We start from the raw sequence: 20,147 nt of genomic DNA on the forward strand, positions 1-20,147 counted from the left end.
ATTATATTCTTAAAACTGATCTCTTTGACCAATCTTTTCCTGACCTCTCTCCTTTAGCTCACTTCCTTTAGTGAAATGCCTGGGTTCATTGTCCTGTGTTGAAAGCACTGCAGATGTCATTTGCTTTGAAGTACTGGAGAGGAGGAATAAAGTAAACATTGACTTAGTAGGTTCTTGAAGTTAGCTGTGAATTTAAACAGGAGTCAGAGATAAAACAAAACACAATAGCTCCATTTCTCTGAATTCCCAATCTCATGCATTATGGTTCTATACTGGGAACACATGAAGCTTCCCTCCAAAAATGCACCATTAGAAGAGAGTTGAAAGTTAATAATCCTCAAATGCCTCCTCAAAATCATGTTACACAGGGTTACATAGAAATTACAATATGAAATCATAATATTCTGCACAACCAGTACGTATGGGTTTTATTCTGTATACAAACAATAGTCATTGCCCCGTTTGTTTGTTCTATTTATATATGCCTTTATTGCCTTTTCTTTCATCTACCTAATCCAATTTTAAAGGTTGACACGGCTGTGAAATTCTCCACATCTGATCCAATGAAGTAGATATCCTATTTACAAATGTTAATTGATGTTGTTGGTCCTGAACATGATCATGGATCTTTTATGTTTACTCGAATATACAGATCAGTCCTTGGTTCAATATCTAAACTAAAGGATGCCTCTGTTAATGCAGCTGTCTCTCAGTAACATATTGCATTATCAGTCTAAATGCAGTCCGAGTGCAGTAAGTGCATAATACTGAAGCAGTAATTATTTTTGAAAGAAGATACAAGATAATATCTTAGAGCGAAATGTTAGGCTATAACAATGCAGACTTCAATTTGAATGAAGGATTCTTTGTCATCTTCCATCCATGGAATTGTGATATATTGTATGGATATCTTTGACTAGATGCTTGGAGAATGGCACAATGTAAGCTGTGTAGTTATAATGAATCGCGAGTTATCTGTCAGCACTTGGTCAATTGAGGTTTGGTTTCTCATTCACGTGTTATCATGTTATTGTTTTTACTATGGTGAGAAAAATCTAATTGTCTGATGATTGTGTAATTTTTGGATCAGACATGGAGGATTGTAATGTCATTATTATTTTCTCATGTAATTACTTCTCATTGGTTAATCATGTTTCTATAATAACTCAGTTTGCACCCATAGCAAAACTCAGTTGAACTTTGGCAATGTATTGTTCTGTTGGTTATATTGCTCTATATCCCCAGAATTTATTAACAGTTCCTCTGTGTTTTCTACCAATGAATTCCAAGCTTCAGTTTTCGAGCTAGACTCAAATGTAGGCTCAAACAGTTAAGAACTGGCAAGCTGATGTGCACTTCTACTTATTTAACATCATTCACTCCCTGAAGCTCGGAGTATGTTGCAGTCAATGTTACCTTTGAAAAGGAGACAATGTTTGTTTTGAAGGTAAATATTGCAATTTGACCAGAGCAAGGTCCTGTGAAAAACAATAACATACATTGTCATATAATCTACCTTTTGATGGTGGTTCAGGGATGAATGTTTTACAGGATAATGGGAGAATTATCTTTGAATAGTTCCACAAAATTTTTACATCCTCCTGAACCATTGGACAGGGCATCAATTTAATGTCTCATCTGGGATACTTACTCAGTGCTACCTTGAAGAGTCAGCCTAAATTATATTCTGGAAGAGGAGTTTAACACACATTACTGAAATCAAAGTACTACAACTGAGCCAAGCCTACATGTATATATAAAGAATATCCCTCGATCCCACTACCTCACATTCATGCTACCTTGCTACCTTCACTCCACCTCCTCCCACCAACCACCACACTCCAGCTCCAGCACCAGCATTGTAAATGCTGATTCTATGTCTGAATCTTCATGGAATTAAAATGACTACCTGCTTAGAAAGCTGGCAATGTTACAATCTATTTAATGGTTCTCTGTACCTTCACAATAATATCTTTACACAATTGCATGCATTGTTTAATCACATGAATGTCTGAAAATTTGGTGTGCAATTATACTAGTGATATTTTTGCTGCTGCCATTTAATGTTTAGGACTTTTCATCTCTATTGACTTCATCTGAACTGAAAATTGGGTAAAGTAAAATTACCCCAACTGTTTTTAATTATTTCAAGAAGGGGTATTGTTAAGGTCATAAAGCAACCCAACGTTAAGTATTTTGCATTTATATCTATTATCTATTGCACTTCTGCATCAGCAATTATAAGTTTTGCTCCTTGCTCTCAGGATTTTAAAACTGCTGATTTTAAGTTTATGGGAATAAACATTGATGGCTGCAACAAAAAAAAATCCACTGTAGGAATTCAACAGGTCAAAAGCAGCACCTGTCATCAAATTGTCGATGTTTCATATTGAAACCCTGGATCAGGAGGGGTCTTGACCCAAAACATCGACAATTCATTTGTCCTACCAAATGCTGCTTGACCCTCCTCCAGCAGATTGCTTGTTGCTCCAGATTCCAGTATCTGTAGTATCTTGTGTCTCGATGAAACATTGATGACTATTGCGGTGAACTCCCACTGTAACTTTTCAGTAGATAGCCATAAACTAAGCTTGAACTGGTACACTTCATCCCAGCCTTGTGCCAGTGTTTCAAGTATGACTTTGGCTATCTATCCCAGTTTTTTTGCCCATCTATAACTAAGTCAGTTCTTAGTTGGGACCTGGTGTGGGATTAACACTGGTACATCTTAAAGACAGATGCCTACCTGGGATTCAGGCCAGGACTAGGACCTGAATCCCAAGGATGATGTATTGAAAGCAGCAAAGGGTACATTAATGGTTTCTTGCAGGGATCTGGAGGAAATATTTGACCAGCAGTGTTGAGTCAGACACTTCGTGTACTTTGGCCTTGGGAGCACACCAGATATGACCTGTGTCCTACACAAACTATCTGTAAATTTATGTACAGGCTACTGGCAACCAAAACCTGGTGTTAATATAAGTTCTTCCTTTTTAAGAACTTTTGAAGTTTATGCCACTGAATAAAGTACAATATGTTAGAGTACGTCATGTATTATGGAATATTTTTGAGGTTCAAAAGGCTTTTTTGAAATGGTAGACAGGTACATACATGCCAGCAATTTTATTTGTGCCAAGTGTGCATAATTTTATTTCATCTTCCTTTGTAAACCCCAAATTGTACCAACACTTTGTACCTCCTCAATACTCCACTTGGACACCTTGCTGGCTTGAAAGTTCACCACACTAGGCAGTAGTTTGCAATGCTGCTCCCAGCAAAGTGGGAGATCACGAACTGGGTGAGCAGACATGGTTGACATGAAAACAGACTGGTGGAGAGCTTGCTGCATACTGTCAAAGGAAAGATCTGGAAAAGAAAGACAAAAAATATTAATTTCTGAAGAAATATATATTTTTAAATTTGATTCCATAAATATAGTTCAATATTTATATGTCTAATGGCATTATCAAAAAGGGGAATTGTGTTGCTCATTTATGCTTTTAGGTAGGGTGCTGGCTACGTAATTGTTAAGAATTTGTTAAGAATTAATGTCAAAGATTCAGCCTATTATTATTTAAAATTAAGTAATTTTGAGAAATGGGACATTTGATGTGATAACATTTAAGTGCATTTTATGATTGATTGCCTGGAAGGAAAAGGAACATTAATTTCTTAATGATTAGACAAAACTAGACAAGTCAAGCTGTTTGCAAGTTCTGACCTCTCCCATCTATGGCAAAGTTTTCTACTTACAAATCTATTATTATTCAGGCAAATTGAATGTTCTTTTTTCTAGTAACAAAATCAACTCAAAGCATGAACAGTAAAATTTTATTAGCTAGGTGGCATAAGAACTGATGTAACTAAATTCAAAAGAGCTCACTTATTTAACAAAATAGCATTTTTTGAAAATAATTAACTATTTTTCAAGTTTGCCCAATTTATTCAAAGTCCAGGATTTAGACATAAACTCTTGAAGCAGAGACACAAGAGGGAGACTGCAGATGCTGGAATCTGGAGCAACAAACAATCTGCTGGAGGAACTCAGTGGATCAAGCAACATCACTTGAAGCAGACTATTTTATTAACACTATATACAATATCAAATGTATAATGTTCGAAGTCTATGATTTGATAAGATATTTGGACACTAGGGATCGGAGGGTATGGGAAGTGAGTGGAAAACTGGTCTAGAGACACAAGACCAGTTGCGATCTTATTGAATGGCTCAAAGGATCAAATTATCATCTGCTCTTTTTCTCATTCTAGTAAAAGAATAATACATGTCAGTTTAACCTTCCTTCCATTTTATTCTTTGCAGATTGAGTGAATAGTTTCCATTTTTTCAATGTAGGTGAAGAGTTCTTTCCGAAGAGAATTAGTTTATGTAATTTTTATTCAAAAATATATTTGAAAATTTACCACAGTGAAAAATGACTGTAAAACAAAATATTAATGTTCCAAGGTATACACAGCAAACAGTTGATTTTAACAAAGAGATATTCTAGCTCTAGCTTTAAATTATGCAATTATTAAAATACCAGTCTCAACACATGGGCAATGGAATGCAGCCAGCATTTAATATGTATGCCCAGTTGCCTTTGGGAAGGTGACGATGCATCTTGCAGTCAATGTTGTGAATATATTCTGTCAATAATGTTATGTAGGTTTGTTGAAGGGTAATTATGGAGATGATGGTGTCTCTATGCACCTTGCACTCTTGTCCTTCACAACTAAGGAGATGTTACTACATATATTTAATTTTTAATTTGAAAATGCTGTGATGGTAGATGACAAGTGAATAACTATCATAATACTAATATACAAAAGTTTGCAAGAGATAAACCATAATTGTCCAAGAAGAAATTAGATACTTAAAATCAATCTTAATACATCAGCTATTTTTCTTATATTTTGTAAATACAATATGTTATATCCAAATTTTATTTAGTCAGAGACAAGGCTGAAATTTGTGCTGTCATTACCATAGATTTACTGAGAAACAATCTGCAATTACTTTTATATAAATGTTACATCTGGCATTCAAGGTAAACAAGAGACCATTTCCATTAATCATTATCTTTAATACTCTCAAGAGCCAATCACAATAAATAATAGGCTTCATTAGACCATTGATTCCAGGAAGCTGATTATGAACAAACTTGGTTCCAAATCATTACACCTGCCTAAGAAATATATCTTTTTAACTGACTGGTTATTACAATCCACACTCAGTTGGATCGTTTCATGCCAAGTATTCTGTAAAAAAAAATCACTAAGGATACTAATTATGTGGCCGTGAAACATCAACACAATGTGCTCATTTTCAAAGCTTTCTAAATCTTCAATAATTTTTCTAAACACCACACAGTTCCATTCTAAGAGACTTACAATGTTGCACATCATCTGTACCGATCACTTGTTCCACAAATAATAGACCAGAATTATACAATATACAAAAATATACAATAGGATATTAGATTATAAATTCAAATAAAAGATTCAAAATTTTGATAAATTCAGAAGGATTTTATTTTATTTCACAATAAGCTGCCTTCATGAAAACACTTTGCTAATTCTATTTTAATTGTATTGATTGCTATCAGAAATACTCTGTACATAGTGCAAGGTGTGAAAACATTATTGTTAATTGAAAACTAGCCATTACAATTTTACAAAATTGATTTTAATCATCTATAAAGGCCTTTTTTCAACAAAATCTTTTTGTATCTTTGAATGAAACACATAATTGACAAAGTGACTACATAATTTTAGGAGCCCATGTTCCTGAGTTGCCTGCTGGAATTACATATTAAAGAATTGGGATGCATACTGCTTATGATTTTCCAGTCATTAATTTTAATAAAATGACTCCCATCTTGAAAATTTTGCTGGATCAATGGCATCTCCAGCTTGCTTCCTATCCAATCTGATGAATGCTGACCAAAAGCCAGGCTCATCTGCACGCTGACAGCTGGTTCCCAGCGGTCCTTTTACTGCCACATCTTCCACCTTGCATGCGGTGGAAAGTGCAAAGTGGTTGGGACATAATTTTGGATATTCGGCATCCAGAATGATGGCAGATCTTATGAACACAAAAGTCGATAATAGCATAAAATACAATCTTAAGAGCCGAGTTTTGTCAGATACTATTACATGGTACATTCAATAACTGGCAGAATCATTTTTAAACTTTGCTGGTACTATAGTGATAAAACTAGCAATATGAATGAGGATGGAAATGGCTGAGAAATAGTAAATAATATAATAGTTATTACTCAAACATACTTCAGCTTGTCTGCTTGGAATAGCTATTTGCCTGCAGCAGTCATAATGGTTAATAGCTTGTAATTACCCTCTGTACAGTGCCACCATAGTCTGTACTACAGACACTTAGTCAAGCCAATTATGAACTTTCTTTGACAATTTTAACCATAGAACCATACAACCATACAGCACAAAACAGGCCCTTTGGCCCACCATGTTGTGCCGTCCATCAAACCACCCTCACACTATCTAACCCTTTCCTCCCGCATATCCCTCTATCTCACATTCCTCCATATGCCTATCCAACAAACTCTTGAACCTGTCCAATGTATCTGCCTCCACCACCACCCCAGGCAGTGCATTCCATGCACCAATCACTCTCTGGGTGAAAAACCTCCCCCTGACATCTCCCCTGAACCTCCCACCCATAACCTTAAAGCCATGCCCTCTCGTCTTGAGCATTGGTGCCCTGGGAAGGAGGCGCTGGCTGTCTACTCTATCTATTCCTCTCAATATTTTATATACCTCTATCATGTCTCCTCTCATCCTCCTCCTTTCCAGTGAATAAAGCCCTAGCACCTTAAGCTTCTCCTCATATTCCATATGCTTTAATCCAGACAGCATCCTGGTAAATCTCCTCTGCACCCTCTCCAACGCCTCCACATCCTTCCTACAATGCGGCGACCAGAACTGAACACAGTACCCTAAGTGTGGTCTAACTAGAGTTTTGTAAAGCTGCATCATCACTTCGCGGCTCTTAAACTCAATTCCACGACTTATGAAAGCTAACATCCCATAGACCTTCTTAACTGCTCTATCCACCTGTGAGGCAACTTTCAGTGAACTGTGAATATGAACCCCCAGATCCCTCTGCTCCTCTATACTGCCAAGTACCTTGCCATTTACCTTGTACTCTACCCTGGAGTTTGTCCTTCCAAAGTGTACCACCTCACACTTCTCTGGATTGAACTCCATCTGCCACATGTCAGCCCAGCTCTGCATCCTATCAATATCCCTCTGTAAGTTCCGACAGCCCTCCACACTATCCACGACACCGCCGATCTTAGTGTCGTTCGCAAACTTACTAACCCAGCCTTCCACCCCCTCATCTAAGTCATCTATAAATATCACAAAAAGTAGAGGTCCCAGAACCGATCCCTGCGGGACACCACTAGTCACTGCCCTCCAATCCGAGGGCACTCCTTCCACCACAACCCTCTGCTTTCTACAGGCAAGCCAATTCCTAATCCACACAGCCAAGCTTCCCTGGATCCCTTGGCCTCTGACCTTCTGAAGAAGCCTACCATGAGGAACCTTATCAAACGCCTTACTAAAATCCATATAGACCACATCCACCGCACTACCCTCATCAATCTTCCTCGTCACCTCCTCAAAGAACTCTATCAGGCTTGTGAGGCAAGATCTTCCCTTCACAAAGCCATGCTGGCTGTCCCTAATCAGTCCATGATTCTCCAGGTGTTCATAGATCCTATCCCTTAGAATCCTTTCTAACAGCTTACCCACCACAGACATAAGGCTCACCGGTCTGTAATTCCCTGGACTATCCTTACTACCTTTTTTGAACAAGGGGACAACATTCGCCACCCTCCAATCCTCCGGCACCATCCCCGTGGACAACGAGGACTCAAAGATCCTTACCAGCGGTCCAACAATCTCCTCCCTCGCCTCTTGAAGCAGCCTGGGGAAAATCCCGTCAGGCCCCGGAGATTTATCTGTCTTGATATTATTTAACAACTTCAACACATCCTCTCTCTTGATATCTACAACCTCGAGAGCATCACCCTTACCAGCACTCCCTTCCGCGTCATCAAGACCCCTCTCCTTGGTGAATACCGAAGAGAAGTATTCATTGAGAACTTCTCCCACTTCCGCCGCCTCCAGACACATTCTCCCACCTTTGTCTTTAATCAGACCTACCTTTACCCTAGCCATCCTCCTACCCTTCACATACGCGAAAAAGGCCTTGGGATTTTCCTTAACCCTACTAGCTAACGCCTTTTCATGTCCCCTTCTAGCTCTCCTCAGCCCTTTCTTAAGTTCCTTCCTCGCTACTCTATATTCCTCAAGGGCTCTGTCTGAACCTTGCTGCTTATACCTTATGTATGCTACCTTCTTCTCCCTAACTAGTCGTTCCACCTCACTCGTCACCCATGGCTCCTTCACCCTGCCATTCCTTCCATGTAAGAGTCAGTCATTATTCTTTTATTTTTGATTCTAGATTTATGATGGCTCCACACAGGCGGCTGCTGTTGATCTTGTGGAACCACCCACTATAGATAACAGAGCCGCCAATGAGCTTGCATTAACAGATTTGTACTTGAACTTTGACCCATTCAAGTAGAGGATAAAAAAAATTATTTTACAAGAAAACAAACCAGTAAGAAATCTCAGAGTACTGAGTCAGTGAATCAGAGGAAGCAATTCATTTAATTATTGAACACATGTATATTGTATCATTGTATAAGCTTTCATATGCATACTTGTCAATCAGACATTCTGTCTATATATATTGGTCACTTGCTAATTACTGCCAATCCAGCGAAATGTTGCCAATGTAGAAAATCAGAAACTTCACAAAATCTGACAGATCCCAAGGAAGCTGACAATTAAATATGTCCTGATTAAGTGCCTAAAACTTGTGAAAACAACCCTGTCACTTCAACTGTGCTCATCCTTAATGTTCCTTCACTTAAACTAAATAAAGCACAATAACATGAAACCGACAAAAGGGTGATGAATTTCTGGAAGATCCAAAAACATGTTCTTGAAATATTTGGAATATATATATATAATAAACTTAATGCAATGGCTCCTTTTAAATATTTTCTTTTACATCCCAGCTAATATTTTTTCTTTCAAAAATAAACTTTATTAATAATAAAATATATATACAAAAAGAAAAACAGAGTGCATAAACATTTTACATTCTGAGTGTCATGTGGTTAATACAATCAGTAGTGTTAACACTTTTTAAAAAAACTTAGCGTCATTGCCACTCGCAGCTAACAGACTTTTAAATCATAAAGCAAATTAAATGTCATTTTGATCAAAGACCTGCACTTGCCCAAAAGATACTTTAGTAAACACTCCTTTAATTTTCAGGCAGTCTGTACAGCAACTGACTTCTGTTTCACAGAAATGCTGGGCCAGGAAGTCTGTGGTCAGTTGTAGTAGGATTGGTGACTAATGATGTTCAATTGCACTGAATTCAATGGTGGATGTGGGGTCAATGGCACACTACCTTATTTGCATGAGGATAATTGGTACTTGCAACTCAGGCAGGTGCCAGCACTGCACTGCTCACAAAATGCAGCTCTGGTAAACTGATCTGGTGACTGTCTGCTGGATAGATCTGCTAATTTCTGCTAGGGAATATTCTTAGTGAGATGAAGCCCCAAAAAAGAGGGTAGAATTTTATTTCCTGAGCATTAATCTAGCAGAGTTGACCTCCCGCCCATTACAGAATATATCTGATTTTAATTTCATTTATTTCTGTTTAATGAAATCAGGCACATTCTATTCTGGATTGGTTTGTGGCTTAAACAGTTTACTTCCCTGGGAGTGAAACAAAACCTAGTCCAAGAATTCATGAGATTATTACAGGATGATAAAAAGAGAATTGTATAAAGTTAGTTGGAACACTGTACAGTCGTTATATATCAATCAATCAGTGCCATACACAAAAGCCAGCCCAGTATAGCTGTTACAGCAGAATAAAAATAGTCACTTTAAACTCTTTCCTTAATTTTATGTCCCTTCCCACCCCACCCCATCCACTAAGATTATTAAGCAAAGGATTATGTTGTTTAATTTCCTCCTCTCTGGATTTCAGACACATCTGGATAGATTTTTACTTTGTGTGATATTAAAATGATAATGGGGAACTGGTGGCCTGTTTTATACCTCCCTGGATTTTTATTTCCCTAAAAGTCAATCACCCATTCTACACAACTGTACAAAGTCATTGTTGTGTCTCTTACTTATCCAAATCATGTGGATTTGGGTGAAGTAGGAAATTAAATAGATAAAAATCACAAATGTAAACCTAATCTGTTAGAATCCATCTATTTATAGTTTTGATAGAGGCACAATGACACTCTGGGACGACAGTTTAATCATTGAAAACTCTTAAATGTGCCTTAATTTTAACAAGAAAACCTAGCAGGTAATGGGGATGAGCACACTTTTATTCCCTTGTATGTGTATCTGAGGTATTTCCTCCAGCCCCAGAGAATACATTTAAACCTCTCATTCTTCCAACTTCATAATTTCTCCCTAACATAATGTCCTTCCCTTGGAGATCACCAACAATCCTCCATGATCATCTCCTCAATGAAGCCTGGGCTCCCTTCCAATTATCACTCATTCTATTCCCCCTGCCTACAATCACCCAACCCTCCAAACTACATTGTATCCACCACCTCACCAATCTCTACCCCTTGACTAGTTATTTTTCCTGCTTTTGAGGTTTGTTTGATGGGGATTCCCTGTGCAATAAGCAACCGTGTCTATCAATCAGATTGACATCTCATGGGGAGTTTGATTAATAACCATAAATCTGAAACACTGTTCCAAAACATAAAGCCAGTAAAGATCTTGGCCAGCTGTTTCCCAGAAATCTGACACTGCAACTCCTGCCGTTGGATTCTTTAACTAGGAATTCTGCATTGCCTCTGCAAATCCAGCCTAAATCAAATCCATTTCTCTTGGTTTGGGGTTGGAGATGGGTAGGTCAATGGGTACAGGGAGAGAAGAGTTCATTCACTATTCAATGCAAGGTCTCAACAATGTTTCATTACCAAATGAGAACATTGTTGAGACCTTGCATTGAATAGTGAATGATCACTTCAAAAGTTAGGAGGCACAAAGACCCCATCCGAATTCCCACTTACGACGTCAGCCATGTGCAAGACCTTCAGTTAGTAAAGACTTAGGCTGAATTATTGGCAGGTTAGTTCCTCTGGTCTTTATTTCCCTGACTTCAAGACCAAAATTGTTGATTTCATAAAGACCAAAAATGGCAGTAAATGGGACAGAAACTAAAAAAAAAATCAGCTGTGCACCCATGTCCCTATGTACAAGAGCAGCCACACCACCAAGGACAAGATGGTGGTGCTGAGATAGAATTCAATGCTTCTACTTCCCAGGCCCTTTAATCCTTCATTCTTCCCTTTTTCCTACAATTTACAAGCTTTCATAAAGTGAATTTTGTGTCATTTACTTTATCCTGATGTCCTTGTCTCTTTTTAGGCAAGGTAACATCTGTCACTGTGACTCATGCCCTTTACTTAAGTTCCTCAATAAAGAATTCTAATACACCTCAGATTCAGGTTCTATTCATCACTCCTGAGACAATAAAAAGTTCACTTTGCTCCTCCTGTCAATATACATTTATTACAATGGACTGAATGGAGAAGGTAAGCCTCTCAGGTTGTGTCACTAAAATAAATTGTTTGGGAAACCAGTTCACTTAATTGTGCATTTAAAGACCAAACTGCATTGCAGAAATTTTTGTTAATAGTACAGCGTCACATTGTAAGATCTGAACCTGAAAGATTCAAATAATACATATTATGCTCTTTTCACCTGTATGATTGATTGCATTCAAGTATCACAGTGATTTCTCAAAAGGTTTGAGACAGAGCAGCTGCCTGCAGAGAAAGACACATCCAGTCATTCTCTTTGACTTTGATCAGGTCATTCGATCATGTTCAAGGTTCCTGAGAACTTGCTATTCTCATGTTGAAGACTCAATGCAGAGATAAAAGCACAGCAAGCTAATGGCTCATAAATGTTTTACTACTGGAGTCTGTTGAATTGCCAGCTTAAAAAACAATAGCAAATTGCACAAAAATCTTTACACTTCTATTATATTTCATGATGCAGATAAAGCACTCATTATTTTATATATTTCTGTAACTATTTCACCATTTCATATGCAAAAAAAAATTAATGCAGCTATTGAGTCACACACTGTCAGTGTTCCTGCTAAAAATGCTTTTATCACTACAAGGCTCTTAGAATCCTTAATCATCAATGAGGTTCCCCCAAGATATAATAAAAATTTTCAAATGTCCTGTACTAAAATTATTATTATAAGCCATTTTAAATTGTCCTTTACAAAAATCTCTGTTCAACCAAGTGATTTAAACAGAATTTTTTTGGGTGACAAAATTCTAATAAAAGGTCTCATTCAGTCCATGAGTCCATGTGCGATGCAAGTCCATAGCTCCCTGAAAGTGGCTGCACAGGTTGATAGGGTGGTAAAGAAGGTGTATGGCACGCTTGCCTTTAATAGTCGAGGCACTGAGTTCAAGAGTCAGGAAATTCTGTTGCAGCTTTATAAAGCTCTGGTTAGGCTGCACCTGGAGTATTGCATTCAATTCTGGTCGCCCCATTACAGGAAGAATGTGGAGGCTTTAGAGAAGGTGCAGAAGGGGTTTAGCAGGATGCGGCCCGGATTAGAAGGCATGTGCTACAAGGAGAGGTTGTACAAACTTGGGTTGTTTTCTCTGGAGCGGCGGGGTGTGTGGGGAGGCCTGATAGAAGTTTTTAAGATTATGAGAGGCATAGGATAAAGTCGATAGCCAGTATCTTTATCCCAGGATCAAAATGTCTAATACTAGAGGGCATGCATTTAAAGTAAGAGGGGATCATTTCAAAGGAGATGTGCTGCCAGGGGTGGTAGTAGAGGTAAATATGATAGAGGCATTTAAGAGGCTCTTAGATTGGCACATGAATATGCAGAGAATGGAGGGATATGGACATTGTGTAGACAGAAAGGATTAGTTTAGTTAGGCCTTTAATTACTAGTTTAATAAGTTTGGCATAACATCAGGGGCCAAAGGGCCTGATCCTGTGCTGTAGGGTTCAATGCTCTATGTAAGAGAAAGAACGCAGAAAGGGTGAGATCATTCAAAATCTATTATAATAATTTCACCATGATAAGATGATGCCACAGTTAGCCAATGAATAGATCCCCCAATAATGAAGATCAGTATGAAGCACATGGTAGGACAAAAGGCTAACTCATTGAACCTAACTTGCTGGGCACAGGTTTGTTACTGTATGAGGTAAGATGAAGCAGAACTAGTGACTTCCCTGTTGTAATAACTATAAAATGGCTGAATATGTTAACAAAATAGTCAAATATGTTGAAATGGCTGACTCAAGTTCCGTTTTAGGCTCTGGTGACAGAGGTAGGCCTGATTGAGGGGATTTACTGGAAATCATGTGATAGTTTCTAGTAAATGACATATCAGCAGCCTTGCCTTATAGGGAGTTGTTACTTACTTGTAGGGGAGATAAGGGAAACCTTGAACAGTATGATACCGAGGGAATTTCAAGGGATTTTTGGAACTTCTCCATGGGCTGGATCACGACCAATGCCTGGCAACCTATCACCTCAAGTCTCATCGAAGTGTTGGAGTTCCCCGACAGCCAAGGACTGGGTTATTAAAACTACACAAGTCACTGCTTACTACTGAACAGTCAACCAAACTGAGTTTGGTTCTCTGGTATTAGAGGAGAGCACATTGTAAGCACCTAATGCAGTAAACTAGATTGGAAGTAGTAATATTGGTTCCTGCTTCACCTGGAAAGACTGTTTGGGTCCCTGCATGCTGGGAAGGGAAGAGATGAAAGGGCAGGTTGCACCTCCTGTAGCTGCTTGTGAAAGTACCACGAGAAGGGAAATTAGCTGGTGGAGATGGAAAAGCAGATCAGTGAACTGCAAAGGAAACAGTTCCTTTGAAATGCTGAAAGGGGAGGGGAAGATGCCCCTGGTGGTGGAACCTCGTTGTAAGTGGCAGAAATTGCAGAGGATGACCCATTGAATGTGGAGGCTGGTTGGTTAGAAGGTGAGGACCAGGGGAACTCTATCCTTTTTCTGTCTGGGAGGAGAGGAGGTGAGAGGTGTGGGAAATTCATGAGAAGTGGTCAACTATGATACAAGGGAAGCCACAATTCAGGAAGGAAGACATCTCGGAGGCATCTCTATGGAAGGTCTCATCATTGGAATTGGGAGAATGGAATGGAGTCCTTACAGAAGTGAGGGTGGGAGGAAGTATGGTTGAGATAGCCATGAGAGTCTGTCGACTTGTAATGAATGCTTGTCACTAACTTGTCTCAGGAGATGAGGTAGGGAGATTTAGAAAGAGAAGTGAAAAATCAGAGATGGACCATTTGAAAATAAGAGCAGGCTGGAAATTGGCAGCAAAAATAAATAAACTTTTGAGTTCTGTATGAGAGTGGGAAGCAGCACCTATACAGTCATCAATGCATCAGAAAAAGAGAGTTAAGGGAAGGGGTCCAAGCAAGACGGTTCCATGTATCCCACAAATAAATACATGGTTTAGGCCTTGCAAGTTCTCTTTTGATCTGGAGAGAGTGAGTGCAGTTGAAAGAGAAGTTGTTCAATGCAAGAACAAGTTCAGCCAGGCAAATGGATGTGTTGGTGGAGGATTGCTGATTGGGCCTCTGTTCAACGAAGACCATCCTGGCATGGGACGGAGGTGTAAATGGACTGTACGTTCATGGTAAAGATGACTTGGTGCCATCTCAATCATATTGATATTTTTCATATCTCTGGTCCCAACTGTCTCAGTTTTACCATGGATGTAGAATCACTGGGTCCTGAGATGGTGAAACCTATCATTTGAGGAGAGACTGAGTTAACTTGGCCTTTGTTCTCCGTAGTTTTGGAGAATAAGAGGTGACTTCATTGAAACACAAAATTCTTAGAAGGTTCAACCGCGTAGAAACGGGTAAGATGTTTTTTTTCTCTGGCTAAGGATCTAAAACTAGGGTCAGAGTCTCAAAATAAGAGGCAGGCTATTCAGGACTGAAATGAGTAATTTCTTTACTGGGAGGGTGGCGAAGGCGCAGCCACTGAGTTCATTCAAAACTAAGACCCTTGGATTTCTAAATATTAAAGGAATTAAAGGATAAGGGGAAGATGGTGCTGAGGTAGAACTTCAGCCATAATTTTGTTGATTGGTGAAACAGGCTCAATGGGCCAGATGGTGTGCTTCTGCTTCCATTTCTTTTCATTTTACTCTTGTTACATCCAGGCATATGTGTGTGAGGATAGAGCTGATGGACACTGGTTTTTGAAGGTAAACAGAGAAGATTTATGTCAGCATTCTGATTTAAGGGAGTGGGAAATATTTGCCCTCAGAAAGGTGTGTGTAAACAGATTGCCTTCTGAAAACAAAACAGTATTTTTGTGAATAGTTTGGGGTTTGCCTTGAGTTTAAAATTTAAATGTAACTGCACAGACTTTGAGGAATGCAGTGCTTTCAAAATCCATCAGATTTCAGGAACAGTAACTGACAAATCCTCTTTTCTACTATCTTTTTCCTCTTTCAGTTAATCATATATAGAATGCCCATGGTTATAGGAGACCATCTGGCTCATTTATTCTTCGCTGCTCCAGAGATGTTCTGTTATACAGTGAGGCTTCTTAGGGTCCCACCCAAACAAATCCTACACATAAAACACAGCCACAACCAATCCCTCATTGTTGGAATACATTGTCTGCCTCTCTCCATGATTGTTGTTCATGAAAGAGTACCATAATGTACAATGACAATTAAATGCTGATTAGTGGTGCATAGAAATTGCTGTTACAAGGCCTAGGCATCTGAGGCAGAGAGGGTTCAAACTCAGTGACAAGAAATTGGATTGTGCAGTGCTGATTTTAATTAGCACTTTGCAATTCAAAACTAATTCCATCTGATGAATTGCAAAGTCAGATCTTGACAAATATTTCTGAATGAAATTGCACCAAATGCGTGAATGATGTGGCAGTACTGGTTGAGATCCACATTAGTGTGCCTGACATTTTCCCAGCATCCAATGTGCATCTAATGCCATCAACCATTTTGCAACATGCATTTCAAACCCTTGTGACGTAAATTGTAGTTTACAGGTCCAGAAAACCGATGTCATTGAACAATCACAAAAGTTAGGTAATACCACATGCTGTCTTCTTCATTTCAACACATCTAAAAGGTTGCTCTGCTGATAACATAGAACAGTACAAAACAAGAACACGCCCTTTGTCCCATGATGCCTGTGCTAACCATGATGCCAATCTAAACTAATCCCATCTGTCTGCACAAGGTATATCCCTCTATTCCCTGCAACTCAAGTTTTTATTTACAAATTATTTCACAGAATTGGCTACACAGGTAATAGTACATGAGCAATGCCGGCAGCTAATAGTTGTGAATCAGCCAGAAGCCTGCAGGCAAGGTATATTGAATGAATTACAAATCACCACATGTTACTGTCTTACTTACACCACTCCACCATCAGTTTACTGGAAAAGGCCCTTAACCTCCCCCCAGATTTTCATGAATTGTGGCTTATGCCTCAGTACAGTGCAAAAAATGCAATGCAAGTCTACCCACATCAGGAAAGTAGAGAACAGTTGCAGATCCACCTACATCCTGTAGCGCACAGTCCCTCACTCACTACATCTTGTCATAACATCACTCTATGCATTCATCTAAGCTGATGGGCCGTCAACATTTAGTTTCTAAATACTTTCCCACTTCTTCATTCATCCACCTATTATTACCACCTGGTTCCCAAGCAATATGAGGCATCTGCCTGATAGCTACCATCACCAAATGTGTTACATCTAAAAGATGAACAGGTTCTTGACAAAGAATCCTAGGTCTGTTTCATCCCTGTTGCAGTAGAAGGAAGCACAAAACACAAGGGAAAGGACTTGATATGTGCAGGTACTGCAGCTAATACCATCAGAGGAAAAGGGCATGGAGAAAAGTGGGGCGTGTGTACATCACAGGCCATGGATACAAGTGATATATTTCTGTCAAATGCTGTTGGAGCTGGAGAGGCCAGGATCCTCCATGATACAGACAACAGGAACCCACAGACTTCCCTTCTTCAGAAGAGCTGACATGGTCTGTGGATGCACCATCACAGGATGCACATTAATTGCGCATCGGTGTACTTCAGTGAACTAAAAAAAATTTGGTTATTGCCTAATAACGTGGCTTGAGAAAAGTTTTGTTTGATAATGTTGCTTTGTTGCATTTTTGGGGCCCCCATTGTTGCTAGTTTTGAGTTATAAGTCAGTGAAGATTGATTATCTTATTAAGAACTCTGATATTAGGCTCCATATTTAAACTTCATCAGCATTAAAAAATAGATTGCCAGTCTGGTTTCTAATCAACAGGAAATTACAATACAAATATATCTTCAGAATTTTGTTCAAAACATATGCACTTGACAGCTTCATTCAGTGGGACAATTAGGGTAAGTGAAAGTATCATACTGGACTACATCAGATATTTTAATTGAAGAGTGATATGAGGCATAAGGAGTATATATTCCACCTCCCCCCGATTATTCTGTGATATACCCAATCAATGTGTGCTTGCTGTGCCAATATTAAATCAGGAAAACCCTAACTTCACAACTGATAATCAACTTGAGCACAATACATGAATCAAAAAAATATTATTTATCATTGGAGAAACTGCATCACAAAAAAAACATGAATTTGTATCAATGTTAGCCTTATCATGAAGTTTAAACTCTTGCCTCCTCATCAGAAGATTATGGCTTCAACTCTTCTTCCTGAGACTTGAACAATTTGCAACAATCCACAGCACTGAAAAGACCATTCAACCCTTTGTGCCCAATGTTGGTCAAGATGAGTTAGTTAGATGACTCCTGCTTGCCAGCTCTCTAACTGTAGCCTAATATATCACAAAAGTTTTAAAGCTGGATTGTTTTTGCTCACACCACCTTTTCAGGCAGTGAGTTCCAGATTTCTACTCCCCTCTGGGTGTAATTCCAGCCCCCCCCCCCCACCCCAACTCCCCAAGAGTTCTTCTACCAGTTTATCTTCTGGTTATTGACTTCTTCGCCAAGAGAAATTGCTCCTTCCTCTTCACCCTGTTTTAGGGTCTCATAATTTTATGCACATTAACTCTATTTCCCTTCATCCTTTGTTTCAAACAAAGTAACATAAGTTTAGCTAATCTTGCCTCTTAATTAAAATGCTCCATAACATTATCATGTATTTCTTCTGCATCCTTCCTATCGTATCCTTCCTACAATGTGATGACCAGATGTGTACACAGCAATCCATTTGTAATCGAATTCATGTTTCATATATATTCCAACATGATCTTCCTACTCTTATATTCTATACAATGGCCAATAATCCAGGAAGAACTTCAAGACAGTACTGAGGAGACCTGGATTGCTGGAGGCGGCAAAGTTAAAGTAAACTCTTATCTGAGGTCTCAGGTAGATATTACAATCCTGTTGCATTCAGTTCAGTAACTTGCTTTTCTGTTGATTCCTTTCTATCGATTTTTACAATCACACCAAAATACCTATTTATTTTGTTTTACTTTTGGTGAAAGGTAAACAACATCCAAACCCTCCCTTTACTCCTTACAAATGCTGGCTGACTCATTTTTTTACTTGAGGTTTCCAGAAATTGCAGTTTTCATTTTTTTAAAATAATTTTATGAAAGGTTTTCTAAATCATACATAATAGTTATGCCTTGGAAGTCCAATTTCTAATTAACAACAGGGTGACCTTCAAATAGTGACTCTCTTAACCCCCTCCTTTTTCTTTCACTATTTCTTTTTCAGAATTTTCAACACAAATTTGTTGCTTTTTGCTTCTCTGGTTTATACAGTCATATATTCCTGCTGTTCCCAACAGTGGGCTATTAATGAGGGAGAAAACAACTCTTTAATGTTATTACATACCAAAATATTACAATGTCTCTGCAATTTAAAAAAAAATCAACATTAGCCTGGCGGATCATTCTGGGCAAACATTCAAGCTGTACATGTTACATTCTTCAGCCAGATCTGCTGGAGTTCCTCTTTTATGAATCATGAAAATTGCCCCCATTTTTATTTAAAAGCTCATGTCCTTGGTAAACAATAATTAGCTCCTCAGCCAGATTAAGATTTCTCATTATTTCTCGCTATTCTTTTTTATTATTTTGGAGCCTATGCTGAAATCCTATTTTTTTCAGGTATGGCATAAGCCAACAAGCTAGCTGTGAGTCTTTCTCCCTGATTAATGTAACATGAGCATGTTCACATAACCTTGAAGCCCTACATTAACTTTGTAGATCTACCCTACCAACAGCAATGTGTTCTCATTAGTTCTTTTTTACTTCATAATTTTAATTTATATATTCTATCATAAATATCTGATGTTATATCACACTTGCAGATAAAAATTACGACCAAAAGGCACAGAAGTGAGTGTAACCCGGTCTCCATTGACAGCTATATTCAAATTATGCACACATAAGAATCCGCTGATCCGTACATGAAGGTAGCAGAGTTGTAACGTCAAAAACTAAATTAATCAGAAAATATTTACAATCTGATCATTAAATCAGTGGAACCATAATATAGTGACAATATGCCAGTTGGTGAACTGAACAGGGCCCGACAATAAACCCCTGAGGAGAAGAATATGTCAGTACTAATATTGTACAGCTCTCAGGCACAAGATCTGCTCAGAGGTTTCTTGTCTCTATGTAAGAGTAGACTGATGCGAGGAGCTGTCAACTTGGTATATATCAACTAAAACACTGCATTAACACCAAAAGAATGTAATAACTCCAGCGGTCAAATTTTGCAACATGCAACCCCATGGGAAGAATACCAAACATTTTGTGCTTCAGAATTATGATGTTCCCTCTTCAATTACATTTGTACTTTTGGAGGCAAGAATTGTCTTTTTGTTGCTCTGAATATCTAAAAGACTAATTAATGGTTTTATAAGGTGTGAAATGTTGGTTTATGCAAGCTACCAACCAACTGCCTATGGTGATTTAAAT

At 38.5% G+C, this 20,147-nt stretch overlaps 1 protein-coding gene across 1 annotated transcript in view; it reads right to left on the reverse strand.

The window, feature by feature from the left end:
* Positions 1-20,147, reverse strand: part of LOC127574061 (lethal(3)malignant brain tumor-like protein 4) — a 238,484-nt gene that overhangs the window by 18,649 nt on the left and 199,688 nt on the right. The window contains exon 21 of the mRNA XM_052022685.1: positions 3,197-3,366. Within this exon, the coding sequence (XP_051878645.1) occupies positions 3,197-3,366 (170 nt within the window). The remainder of the gene's footprint in view (positions 1-3,196; positions 3,367-20,147) is intronic.

This window comes from Pristis pectinata, chromosome 9 (genome assembly GCF_009764475.1).
Source record: "Pristis pectinata isolate sPriPec2 chromosome 9, sPriPec2.1.pri, whole genome shotgun sequence".
NCBI classification, from domain to species: domain Eukaryota; kingdom Metazoa; phylum Chordata; class Chondrichthyes; order Rhinopristiformes; family Pristidae; genus Pristis; species Pristis pectinata.